The sequence below is a fragment of the Carassius auratus genome, unplaced genomic scaffold, assembly GCF_003368295.1.
Source record: "Carassius auratus strain Wakin unplaced genomic scaffold, ASM336829v1 scaf_tig00029436, whole genome shotgun sequence".
In the NCBI taxonomy this organism is placed as follows: domain Eukaryota; kingdom Metazoa; phylum Chordata; class Actinopteri; order Cypriniformes; family Cyprinidae; genus Carassius; species Carassius auratus.
The window spans coordinates 22,462-35,114 of record NW_020525765.1 but is presented as its reverse complement, the minus strand read 5'-3'; the positions used below and the strand labels follow the sequence as shown (position 1 = coordinate 35,114).

The following is a 12,653-nucleotide window of genomic DNA, read 5'->3' as shown; positions in this document are numbered from 1 at the left end:
AGAAGTAGGGGAGAGTGTGGTAAATTGATTTGATTTGACTCTATTTTGGTGAAAATCGGACCTAGGCTTGAAGGGGTGTTCAAAAAAGTAGGTTTACAGCATAAATCAAAATGGCCGACAGGCAGTTTTCGGATTTGCTAGTGAAAATTGGTATGTCTGTTGTCGGGGACCACAAAGGGGTCTGTGCTCACACAGTTTGTACAAACTAGCGTACCAGAGCTTTGTGTGGTCCCAGGGCAAACTCCTCTTGCTGAGAGCAGTTCACATTCCTGGGTATCTGAATATGGGAGCAGACATCCTGTTGAGGCAGGGGCCAAGGCCCGGGGAATGGAAACTTCACCCCGAGGTGGTGAAGCAGATTTGGAGAATATTTTGTCAGGTGGATCTGTTTGCGACTCAGATGACATCTCCTTTGGTTTTCTCTGACTCATCCGCCTTCACTTGGGATGGATGCCATGGTGCAGACTCAGCCGAGTCTCCGTCTGTACACTTTTCCCCTGATCACTCTACTCCCAGGAGTTCTGCTGAGAGTATGCCGGGACAGGGTCAGTCTTCTATTAGTAGCCCCGTTCTGGTCGGGCCGAGTATGTTTCTCGGATCTGATTTCTCTCCTCGACAGAGCTCCATGGGAGATTACCATCAGGAGGGGTCTCCTCTCACAGCTGGAGGACACAATATTCCATCCCTGCCCGGAGCTATGGAAGTTATGGGAGTGGCTCCTTGTAGTTTCTGGTCTCTCAACCGAGGTTGCTGAGATCATCCTCCAATCCAGAACTCCCTCCATGAAGAAACTGTATGCCTTGAGGTGGAAACCTTTCACCTTACTGATGCAAAGACTGCCAGCTCTACCCAGTTATTTGCCCAGTTGGGACAGTTCTGGAGTTCCTGCAGGTCCTTCTCTCTGCAGGGTTGACCCACTCCACCCTGAGGGTCAATGTGGCGGGCATTACAGCCTACTGCGCCCTTCTTGGTGGCCATTCAGTGGGCAGACACTCTCTGGTTACATGTTTCCTGTGCGGTGCACTGAGGCTGAGGCCTCCGGCCAGAAGAAGCTTATGCTAAGTGGTTGATCAGGATGCTTTCCTAAAACCTTGAGTCCTCTGATCTCCCCTCAACATTGGGAGTCAAGGCTCACTCAAACCGAAGTATGGCAATCTCCAAGGCCTTCTTGTCAGCTGTGTCTATACAGGACATCTGCAATGCAGCTGGACAGTCCACGCCCCTCGCATTCATTTGATTTTATGGTTAAGATCTGCGAGCCAATCACTGCTCTTCTTTCTCTTGCCTTAACTGTGCTCCTTGTATACACACTAGGCAGGGACTTGCAAGTCTGGCGGCGTGGGCATTCTCGTTCCCATAGAGTTTTCAGATGCAGCTCGAGTTCCTGAAGGAGAACGTCCCAGGTTTCATATGTAACCATGGTTCCCCGAAGGGAACGAGACGCTGCATCTCAAGGCCATACTTCCAGCATCCCTGTCAGAGTTTGCTTCATTCATATCATGTGCTTTTATAGCTTCCTGGTCACTACGTCACCCGCCTATGACATCACGCCCATTTATGAGATTGATTTCACATATAGCTGATCACAATGAAGGGCGTTCCCATAGTGTTTTCGGAAGCAGCATCTTGTTCCCTTTGGGGAACCATGGTTACATACGTAACCTGGGAGATTTTCAACATGAAACAAAATGGCGGACAGGAAGTTCAGCCAATTATGGCAGAATTGGTAACGATGTTCTCAGCATGATGCAAGGAATCTATCAACATCGTCTCATTACAATATATTAATGTATGCAAAAATTATTCATATTTTCATCAATTTCTTTAGAACTTTTGTGCCCAAAACGTTTTGAGTGCCATCAGGGCATGGTGCCAAATATGCATACTGATTTTTGTAATAGAAAAGTCTAAGCATTCTTAAACTGTTGCAATTTTGGACAAAATTCAAAATGTCTGACATGGAAACATTTGGTATGGTTCGACTCGGCATGATGCACCGAATCTAAAGAGACATATTTTGTGAATTATTAGTGGTGCTTGCCGGAGGCAAAGCACTACTATTATTATCTCACATACTTATTAGTGGTGCTTGCCGGAGGCAAAGCACTACTACTATTATCTCACATACTTATTATTAGTGGTGCTTGCCGGAGGCAAGGCATCACTATTACTATTCTTCATACTTATTATTATTATTATACTAGATCCGTACAAATTTCGGCGCGTAACTTGTCCCGCAGTTTTCGTCACAGACCAACGAAACAGGCGTCAAATCGTGCGCCCTAATCGGGAATGGTGTGCTATGACTTTTATAAGCGATCGGGCATACGATGTTCGTACACCGGGCGAAAAAACGGGCGAAAAATCGCATAGACAATGCATTGCGGCCAACTTTGACGGATCGTAGCTCCGAGAGAGAATTTCGCAGAAACACGTGAATCTCCACATTTGGAGAGGCTATCAGGCTGTGCGAGAACATACCCCGCAGTGGGGTATAAGTTGTACCCCTGGGGCGCGAGAGCCCCCCAAAAATGGCCCTAATACAAAGTATAGGGAGGACTTTTCCTGCTATGGGACATTACATAGGGATTTTGTATTGAACATAACTCTGGATCACAGTGTCATAGAGACAAGGGGGTGGGCTCATTTGAATCAGGCAACCAATCAGTCTCTCAGGATCACTGTGAATCTATCAAGCCACGCCCTAGCAACCATATAGAGCGCCATAGCAACAAGCCCCATAGACTTCCATTGAAAAAGATCAAATGAATAACTTTGGATAGAAGTGTCATAGAAACATGAGGGTGGGCTCGTTTGACTCGGGCAGCAAACGGCCAATCATGTATCTCCTTCATGACAACCTAGCCACGCCCTAGCAACCATTAAGAGCTACCTAGCAACCCAAAGTATAGAGAAATATCTTAACATCTGAAAGACATAGAAGCATGGCGGTTAGTTTATATTAGCAAGCGACCATTGGAGTATCATCATTGACAGCTGCCAGGCCACTCCCTAGCAACCAAACACAGTACCCTAGCAACCGTTTTGCAAGATCTATATCTCTGCATCAGAACATCGTAGAGGCATGGGGGTTGGTTTATATTGGCGGGCAGCCTTTGGAGTATCATCATTGGCAGCTGCCAAGCCACTCCATAGCAACCAAACGGAGTACCCTAGCAACCGTTTTGCACGACCTATATCTCTGCATCAGAACATCGTACAGACATGGCGGTTGGATTTTTTGACTCATGCTAGCACACTGGACTTCCAACATGCTAGTCATGCTAGCAGTGATTAGCTACATGCTAATAGTGATTAGCTAAGTGCTCAAATGGGCTAAGAACTCTATAATAACTACATAGTGACCATCTGTGACAACTACCAACCACCTAGTAACATCATAGCAACCACCCAGGAGACCATAGCAACTGCCTAGCAACCAGCCAAAACACCCTAGCAACCGCCTAGCAACACCTTAGCAACCACCCCAAGTACCGTAGCAACTGCCTAGCAACCACCCAGGTTACCATAGCAACCGCTCTAGCAACCACCCCGGGTACCCTAGCAACCACATAGCAACACCCTAGCAACCACCCCGATTACCCTAGCAACCACCCTGGGTACCTTAGCAACGGCCCTAGCAACCATCATGGGGACCCTAGCAACCGCCCTAGCAACCACCCCGGGTACCCTAGCAACCACATAGCAACACCCTAGCAACCACCCCAATTACCCTAGCAACCACCCTGAGTACCCTAGCAACGGCCCTAGCAACCATCATGGGGACCCTAGCAACCGCCCTAGCAACCACCCCGGGTACCCTAGCAACCCCATAGCAACACCCTAGCAACCGCCCCGATTACCCTAGCAACCATCCCGATTACCCTAGCAACCACCCTGGGTACCTTAGCAACGGCCCTAGCAACCATCATGGGGACCCTAGCAACCGCCCTAGCAACCATCCCATGTACCATAGCAACCAACCCGGGTACCCTAGCAACCTCATTACAACACCCTATAGCAACAGAGGGGCGAGTTTTGCCACTGCAAGCACCACTCACATTTTCTTCAGGAAATGTACCTTCTAGTTATTATTATTATTCTTCCGTACAAATTTCGGCGCGTAACTAGTCCCGCAGTTTTCGTCACAGACCAACGAAACAGGCGTCATATCGTGCGGCCTATTCGGGAATGGTGTGCTATGACTTTTATAAGCGATCGGGCGTACGATGTTCGTACACCGGGCGAAATATCGGCCGAAAAATCGCATAGACAATGCATTACGGCCAACTTTGACGAATCGTAGCGCAGAGAGAGAATTTCGCAGAAACATGTGAATCACCACATTTGGAGAGGCTATCAAGCTGTGCGAGAGGATACCTCGCAGAGGCGTACAAGTTGTACCCCTGGGGCGCTAGAGACCCCCAAAGTTCCCCATAGACATACTATTGTGAGGGATCGCCCATGAAACAGTGTGTTTTTCCTACTATGGGAAGTTATACAGGGATTTTGTATTGAACATAACTCAGGATGACAGTGTCATAGAGACAAGGGGGTGGGCTCATTTGAATCAGGCAACCAATCAGTCTCTCAGGATCACTGTGAATCTATCAAGCCACGCCCTAGCAACCATATAGAGCGCCATAGCAACAAGCCCCATAGACTTCCATTGAAAAAGATCAAATGAATAACTTTGGATAGAAGTGTCATAGAAACATGAGGGTGGGCTCGTTTGACTCGGGCAGCAAACGGCCAATCATGTATCTCCTTCATGACAACCTAGCCACGCCCTAGCAACCATTAAGAGCTACCTAGCAACCCAAAGTATAGAGACATATCTTAACATCTGAAAGACATAGAAGCATGGGGGTTGGTTTATATTAGCAAGCGACCATTGGAGTATCATCATTGACAGCTGCCAGGCCACTCCCTAGCAACCAAACACAGTACCCTAGCAACCGTTTTGCAAGATCTATATCTCTGCATCAGAGCATCGTAGAAGCATGGGGGTTGGTTTATATTGACGAGCAGCCTTTGGAGTATCACCATTGGCAGCTGCCAAGCCACTCCATAGCAACCAAATGGAGTACCCTAGCAACCGTTTTGCACGACCTATATCTCTGCATCAGAACATCGTACAGACATGGCGGTTGGATTTTTTGACTCATGCTAGCACACTGGACTTCCAACATGCTAGTCATTCTAGCAGTGATTAGCTACATGCTAATAGTGATTAGCTAAGTGCTCAAATGGGCTACGAACTCTATAATAACTACATAGTGACCATCTGTGACAACTACCAACCACCTAGTAACATCATAGCAACCACCCAGGAGACCATAGCAACTGCCTAGCAACCAGCCAAAACACCCTAGCAACCGCCTAGCAACACCTTAGCAACCACCCCAAGTACCGTAGCAACTGCCTAGCAACCACCCAGGTTACCATAGCAACCGCCCTAGCAACCACCCCGGGTACCCCAGCAACCGCATAGCAACACCCTAGCAACCGCCCTGATTACCCTAGCAACCACCCTGGGTACCTTAGCAACGGCCCTAGCAACCATCATGGGGACCCTAGCAACCACCCCGGGTACCCTAGCAACCGCATAGCAACACCCTAGCAACCGCCCCGATTACCCTAGCAACCACCCTGGGTACCGTAGCAACGGCCCTAGCAACCATCATGGGGACCCTAGCAACCACCCCGGGTACCCTAGCAACCGCATAGCAACACCCTAGCAACCGCCCCGATTACCCTAGCAACCACCCTGGGTACCTTAGCAACGGCCCTAGCAACCATCATGGGGACCCTAGCAACCACCCCGGGTACCCTAGCAACCACATAGCAACACCCTAGCAACCACCCCGATTACCCTAGCAACCATGCTGGGTACCCTAGCAACGGCCCTAGCAACCATCATAGGGACCCTAGTAACCACCCCGGGTACCCTAGCAACCACACCTTAGCAACAGAGGGGCGAGTTTTGCCACTGCAAGCACCACTCACATTTTCTTCAGGAAATGTACCTTCTAGTTATTCTTTATTATTCTTACTTCTTCCGTACAAAGTTTGGCGCGTAACTAGTCCCGCAGTTTTCGTCACAGACCAACGAAACAGGCGTCAAATCGTGCGGCCTAGTCGGGAATGGTGTGCTATGACTTTTATAAGCGATCGGGCGTACGATGTTCGTACACCGTGCGAAAAATCGGGCGAAAAATCCCATAGACAATGCATTGCGGCCAACTTTGACGGATCGTAGCTCCGAGAGAGAATTTCGCAGAAACACGTGAATCACCACATCTGGAGAGGCTATCAGCCTGTGCCAGAACATACCCCGCATTGGGGTATAAGTTGTACCCCTGGGGGGCTAGAGCCCCCCAAATTTGCCCCTAATACAAAGTATAGGGAGGGCTACTATGGGAAATTACATAGGGATTTTGCATTGAACATAACTCTGGATTACAGTGTCATAGAGACAAGGGGGTGGGCTCATTTCAATCAGGCAACCAATCAGACTCTCAGGATCATTATAAAGCTATCAAGCCACGCCCTAGCAACCATATAGAGCACCATAGCAACAAGCTCCATAGACTTCCATTGAAAAATATAAAGTGAATAACATAGGATAGAAGTGTCATAGAAACATGAGGGTGGGCTTGTTTGACTCGAGCAGCAAACGGCCAATCACTTATCACCTTTAAGACTTCCTAGCCACGCCCTAGCAACCGTTAAGAGCTACCTAGCAACCTAAATCCAAAGATAGATATCTTAACATCTGAAAGACATAGAAGCATGGGGGTTGGTTTACATTGTCAAGCAGACTTCGGAGTATCATCATTGGCAGCTGCCAGGCCACTCCCTAGCAACCAAACACAGTACCCTAGCAACCGTTTTGCAAGATCTATATCTCTGCATCAGAACATCCTAGAGACATGGGGGTTGGTTTGTATTGACGAGCAGCCTTTGTAGTATCACCATTGGCAGCTGCCAAGCCACTCCATAGCAACCAAACGGAGTACCCTAGCAACCGTTTTGCACGACCTATATCTCTGCATCAGAACATCGTACAGACATGGCGGTTGGATTTTTTGACTCATGCTAGCACACTGGACTTCCAACATGCTAGTCATGCTAGCAGTGATTAGCTACATGCTAATAGTGATTAGCTAAGTGCTCAAATGGGCTAAGAACTCTATAATAACTACATAGTGACCATCTGTGACAACTACCAACCACCTAGTAACATCATAGCAACCACCCAGGAGACCATAGCAACTGCCTAGCAACCAGCCAAAACACCCTAGCAACCGCCTAGCAACACCTTAGCAACCACCCCAAGTACCGTAGCAACTGCCTAGCAACCACCCAGGTTACCATAGCAACCGCCCTAGCAACCACCCCGGGTACCCTAGCAACCGCATAGCAACACCCTAGCAACCGCCCGGATTACCCTAGCAACCACCCTGGGTACCTTAGCAACGGCCCTAGTAACCACCATGGGGACCCTAGCAACCGCCCTAGCAACCACCCCGGGTACCCTAGCAACCGCATAGCAACACCCTAGCAACCACCCAGATTACCCTAGCAACCACCCTGGGTACCTTAGCAACCGCCCTAGCAACCACCCCGGGTACCCTAGCAACCGCCCCGATTACCCTAGCAACCACCCTGGGTACCCTAGCAACCGCCCTAGCAACCATCATGGGGACCCTAGCAACCGCCCTAGCAACCACCCCGGGTACCCTAGCAACCACATAGCAACACCCTAGCAACCATCCCGATTACCCTAGCAACCACCCTGGGTACCCTAGCAACGGCCCTAGCAACCATCATGGGGACCCTAGCAACCGCCCTAGCAACCACCCCATGTACCCTAGCAACCTCATTGCAACAACCTAGCAACAGGGCGCAGAGTTTTGCCACTGCAAGCACCACTCACATTTTCTTCAGGAAATGTACCTTCTAGTTATTATTATTATTTTATATATTTTTTGTGTGCCAAACCTTTCAGAAGTTATATTTTAGAAAAGAAAAAAAAAGCATTTTTCATATCTCCTGACCACTAGGGGGCACTGCGCTAAAACAGTGCAGGTAGATTCAGGTAATGTTTATTCAAATACACAGAAAGTTTGTTCTCAATATGCCTTACCATTCTGGAGATATAGCCTCACATCCATTTTTTTGTGTGCTTTTCGTAGAATTCCTTTGTGCGTTATTCGAGAATGGTGTTCATTCGACTCGGCATGAGCCAAGGATTCAGAGGAAAAATAATTTTCATTTTGTGCCTTATGGTTCAAAAGTTATTAGCATAAAGAAATGTAAAAATTTGGACAAGTGGTGGTGCTAGAGAGTTGGAGTTTAAGACTCCAAACCTGCTGTGGTTAATGTTTAGACTGTCCTCTATCAGTGCGCCAAATTTCACAACTTTTCCTGCAAACGGTTCTTTGGGCTGCCATAGACTTGCGGCGGAAGAAGAGGAAGAAATTCCCACTAATGGATACAAAAGGGGCCTAAGCATCTTCAGTGCTTGGCCACTAAATATACAGAATTACAAGAATTAAAGTGTGACAACTGCTAAATATTCTATATGATGATTAACCTGCTCGCTTGCTGGAGCTTTGTATTCATGTTTGCAATGTTGAACTGTCGTTAGCAGCCTCCCTTCGTAATTTCTCCCTCTTTCTCTCCCTCTCTCTGGCTGTCTTCATTTTTGCGAAGGCTTTTTTCCACCATTTTTTCTGCTTTTTTATTTACAAAGTGAGGCCAACAACAGAGAATTTTGTGTTATTTATATTAGATTTGATCGGGTATAATAATTTGAATAGACACAACGAGCAGACTGGCAGAATCACCAGATCTTTAGCAAAGCTGTAACAGACCGCTTTCAGCTGGGGTTGATGGGGGGATTGGTGAGGAGGGTAACTCAGCTGAAGAGGGCAAAGGGGCAGTGGTTCTAGCCTCCAGGCCACCGCCTGTGCACGACCCTGGTTTGTTTTATGCCTGCGATAATTATGATTGGAACATCACGTCATCTTTGTGCATCAAACAGTGCCACCTTTAGGAAAAAAGATGCATTGCAGAAATTGAGTCATCAGATGTGTAGAATATTGTCAGGCAGGGAAAAATACTTACACATACCTTAGGTCTGTAGCTACACTTTTATAGAAACAATTAATCAGAAAACAAGCATTCTTTTATATTTAACTGTTATATTACGTTTATAACGAATGGATTGAGGAATACTAAAAAATTTGATGTCTAACTTTAAAAAAGGAAGGAGGGAGAGGGTAGAGAATGATGCTCTGGGTCGTTAAAGACCCGAGGTATGCATTTTATGGATTAATTTTTGGCTTTTTGCTCTAAATATGTTTGTAGTTTATAGAGATCAAAAAATACATTGCAGGTCAAGCAGTTCAAACGTTTGGCATACAGTATTACGCGATACTGTGAAATATTATTAAAATTTAAAATAACTGTTTTTATTATTATTATTATTATTATTATTATTATTATTTGAATGTAGTACATTTAAAACTGTAATTTATTCCTGTGATGGCAAAGCTGAATTTTCAGCAGCCATAACTCCAGTTTTCAGAGTCACATGTTCTTTCAGTAATCATTCTAATATGGTTATTTGCTGAAACATTTATTATTATTATCAGTGTTAAAAACTTTTTCTCGCATAGTCAGTGTGCATGTTCTTTTGCCTTTATTTTCAATAGTGTTCTGTAAATGTCTATGATGGTTGTCTTCAAATATCAAACTGTATTGTCTGCAGTTTCATTTCGGATTTCCAAAACCATTTCTGATTAATTAAAAAATCTAGACAGCATATATTAACGTATGTTATTTTTTATTAAAATATGATTTGGGAGGAAAATCAACTCAAGCAAAAAAAAAATATATATATATAAAAACATCCCATTTTATCTGCAAGATTCAAATTATATTTCCAGTTATTTTCTTTATCCATGGAAGATATGCTGAAATCTTAATATAAACTTCGGGTTTCTTTGGGGAATTACAGAGATCACGTTGACCAAAAGAAGTGACACCAACTGCAGTGTTTCCACAAACCAAAGGACCTCCTGAATCCCCCTGTTAAGAAACAGATCGGCACTTCAGTCACATGCTGTCATAATTCATAACTAACACTAGCTAACATAAGATTTGGTGAATCAAATATATTTTTTTTACATACATCACAGCTTCCTCCTTTGCCATGAACACACATCATCTGTGAAGATGAAAAGTATTTCTTCCCCCATTTACTTTCACATTCCATGTTATTCATGACCTTCACGTCTGTCTCCATGAGGTGATCGCTTTTCTTGCCCTTAGTTTCTAAAAGTCCCCAGCCTGCGACACTACAAACTGAACCTGCCTCGATAACGCTACCTTCTGCTGGTATGGATATCCACTTGATATTGTCGTTCAGTTGTACATTTTTTACTAACTGTAATAATAAAAACGACAGCATCATTAATAAAAATATTTAATTATTTTATTGGCTGTTATTCTGAATGAAAAGTTTAATAAGTCAGCTAAAATAAGTGCAGTTTGTTACCTTCAGAAGCAGGATGTCATTAAAAAAGGATCCCTTGGTGTAGTCTGGATGCTGATAGTATGAATCCACTGTGTATCGGACTGAATTCTCACTCTTTTTTAGGTCATGTGCACCTAGCACAACCGTCACAACTGTCAAACTGTTAAAATGACAAGTTTTATTTAGCAATAACTTTTTTCCATAAAAAAACCTATACCAATCTACCTGATTATATTAAATTAAATGAGAGTATAATTAAAGATAGAGAGAATATAGTAAATGCTTTTAATAGACACTTTATTTATGTGGGAGTAGTCCACGACTATAGACATTTAAGGGAACAAGAAAGCATGTAATTTACTTTGTGTTGTACTACTAAGCTGTTTAGTTTAACTCCCATTTTAGCTACACAAGTTCATAAAGTAACCTTAACCCTAAATCATCGGGGGTCTGATAAAATAGAAACATATAACAGAGCCCATCTCTTCTATTTTTTACTTGAGTTTAACTTCAAATGTTATTCCTTGTGCATGAAAATCAGCACAGGTTTCCCTTTGTAAAAAGATGTGACCCGTCAGTTTTGGATAACTATTGGCAAAGGTTGTCTGTGTTGGCAAAATATCTGAATCTTTGGTTAATGATCAAGTGAAACCGTTCTTAACTGAAAATAAATTTTTTAATGAATTTCAGTCAGGCTTTAGATTGGGTCATAGTACTATTACAGCAGCTATGCTGGTTACAAATCATACTGTTAAATGTTTGGATAGTAAACAATATTGTGCAGCATAATTTGTAGATAAAGCATTTGACTCTGTAGATCATAAACTTTTATTACAGAGGCTAAATTGTATAGGTTTTAGTGAAATGGCTCTAAATTGGTTCAATAATTATTTATTGCCCGGACTCCCTGGAAGAAGAGATTTACATCTCAGTGGGACTATCCTTGTAAAATGTAAAATAAAGGATGAAATAAATAAATATGTTCTTGAAGTGTGCTGATTTGGTAGCCAAATTTATTATGAATATTTTAGAGTACAATATATGGTTGTAGTCATTTTCATGAAATGTAAATATAATACTAAAAGTAGTCTACTTCAGACATTCTACAACGTTGCAACTATGTCAACTACAGTAACTCTCATTAGTAGACTGTTAGACTATAGGGTTATATCTAAAATATACAATTAACTAAGATATTGTTTGTCTTACTTGTTTCGGCAATGTGCAGCAGTCATGACAAATCTATCAGAGATGAGGAATCCACCACAGATATGTTGCTCCTTTACTTGAACAGACACCATGTAAGGTCTGGAGTGGGGTTTTGCTTCCCTGCCGTTCACTATACCCACATTCACATGAGCTGAGAGAGATGGTGTTTGTTATTAAAGTTCCTCCACACTGTCTTACTGTATATGTACTATAAAACTTGGTTTATTAGTATTTTTTTAATCATTCTCACCAGTGAAGGTCAGGTGTGGCAGCAGAGAGGCCAGCAGGAGCACAGAGATGATGGTCATCATGAAGAAAATCTGTAAATCAATGAGCTTGCGCTGTTGTATTCAGTATATATATCATAATAAGGAGGGTGGAGAAACTAAGCTTCCCATAACTTGTTACTTTCAGATTGTGTAACAGGAACTCAGTATGGTAATCAGTAGATAGTAATATTTGATCATACTTGTGGTTTGATGAGGCTTCGGTCGAAGGCATAAGTCATCAAAATTTATGAGATTTGATTAATTTGAAGCCATTAACTTGCAGACCGTGCACATAGCCTTCAGCTCAAAGAAGCAGCATGTAAAACTAGACATGTTTTTTTCTATTACTGAATGAAAGAAGTTACTGATAATTAACATAAGTAATGCTAAATTACACTTTGGGCTGTTTTCAGTATCACTACATTGCCCTCATTTAAATCGATATTTGAACTGTTGAATTAATTTCGCAAGCGATATACAGTGCCTGTATATAGGTTTTGATTATGATATAATATAATTAGTATTGGCCAAGTTCAGAGGATTTCATATGTGGATCAACTTACTATGTTGTGTATTTTCATCAGTTTCAATATGAAAAATAACTTTCATATTGATTCAAGGGATTT

At 43.6% G+C, this 12,653-nt stretch overlaps 1 protein-coding gene across 1 annotated transcript; it reads right to left on the bottom strand.

The window, feature by feature from the left end:
* Positions 1-9,883: 9,883 nt before the first annotated feature.
* Positions 9,884-12,092, bottom strand: LOC113079832 (granzyme B(G,H)-like). The gene is made up of 5 exons (XM_026252056.1): positions 12,009-12,092; positions 11,759-11,909; positions 10,571-10,709; positions 10,205-10,459; positions 9,884-10,101 (listed from the first exon to the last, which is right to left on the bottom strand). The coding sequence occupies exons 1-5, from the start codon at positions 12,067-12,069 to the stop codon at positions 9,943-9,945; spliced, it is 765 nt and encodes a 254-aa protein (XP_026107841.1). The 5' UTR covers positions 12,070-12,092; the 3' UTR covers positions 9,884-9,942.
* Between the last annotated feature and the right edge of the window lie 561 nt (positions 12,093-12,653).

Bases quoted from the DNA above. Each gene is read 5' to 3' on its own strand.
- LOC113079832 (XM_026252056.1), bottom strand. From the start codon at position 12,069: ATGATGACCATCATCTCTGTGCTCCTGCTGGCCTCTCTGCTGCCACAC. The intron at 11,910-12,008 runs GTGAGAATGATT...CATCTCTCTCAG, and splicing joins GCCACACCTGACCTTCACTG to CTCATGTGAATGTGGGTATA. The intron at 10,102-10,204 runs GTATGTAAAAAA...GTTTCTTAACAG, and splicing joins GCAAAGGAGGAAGCTGTGAT to GGGGATTCAGGAGGTCCTTT.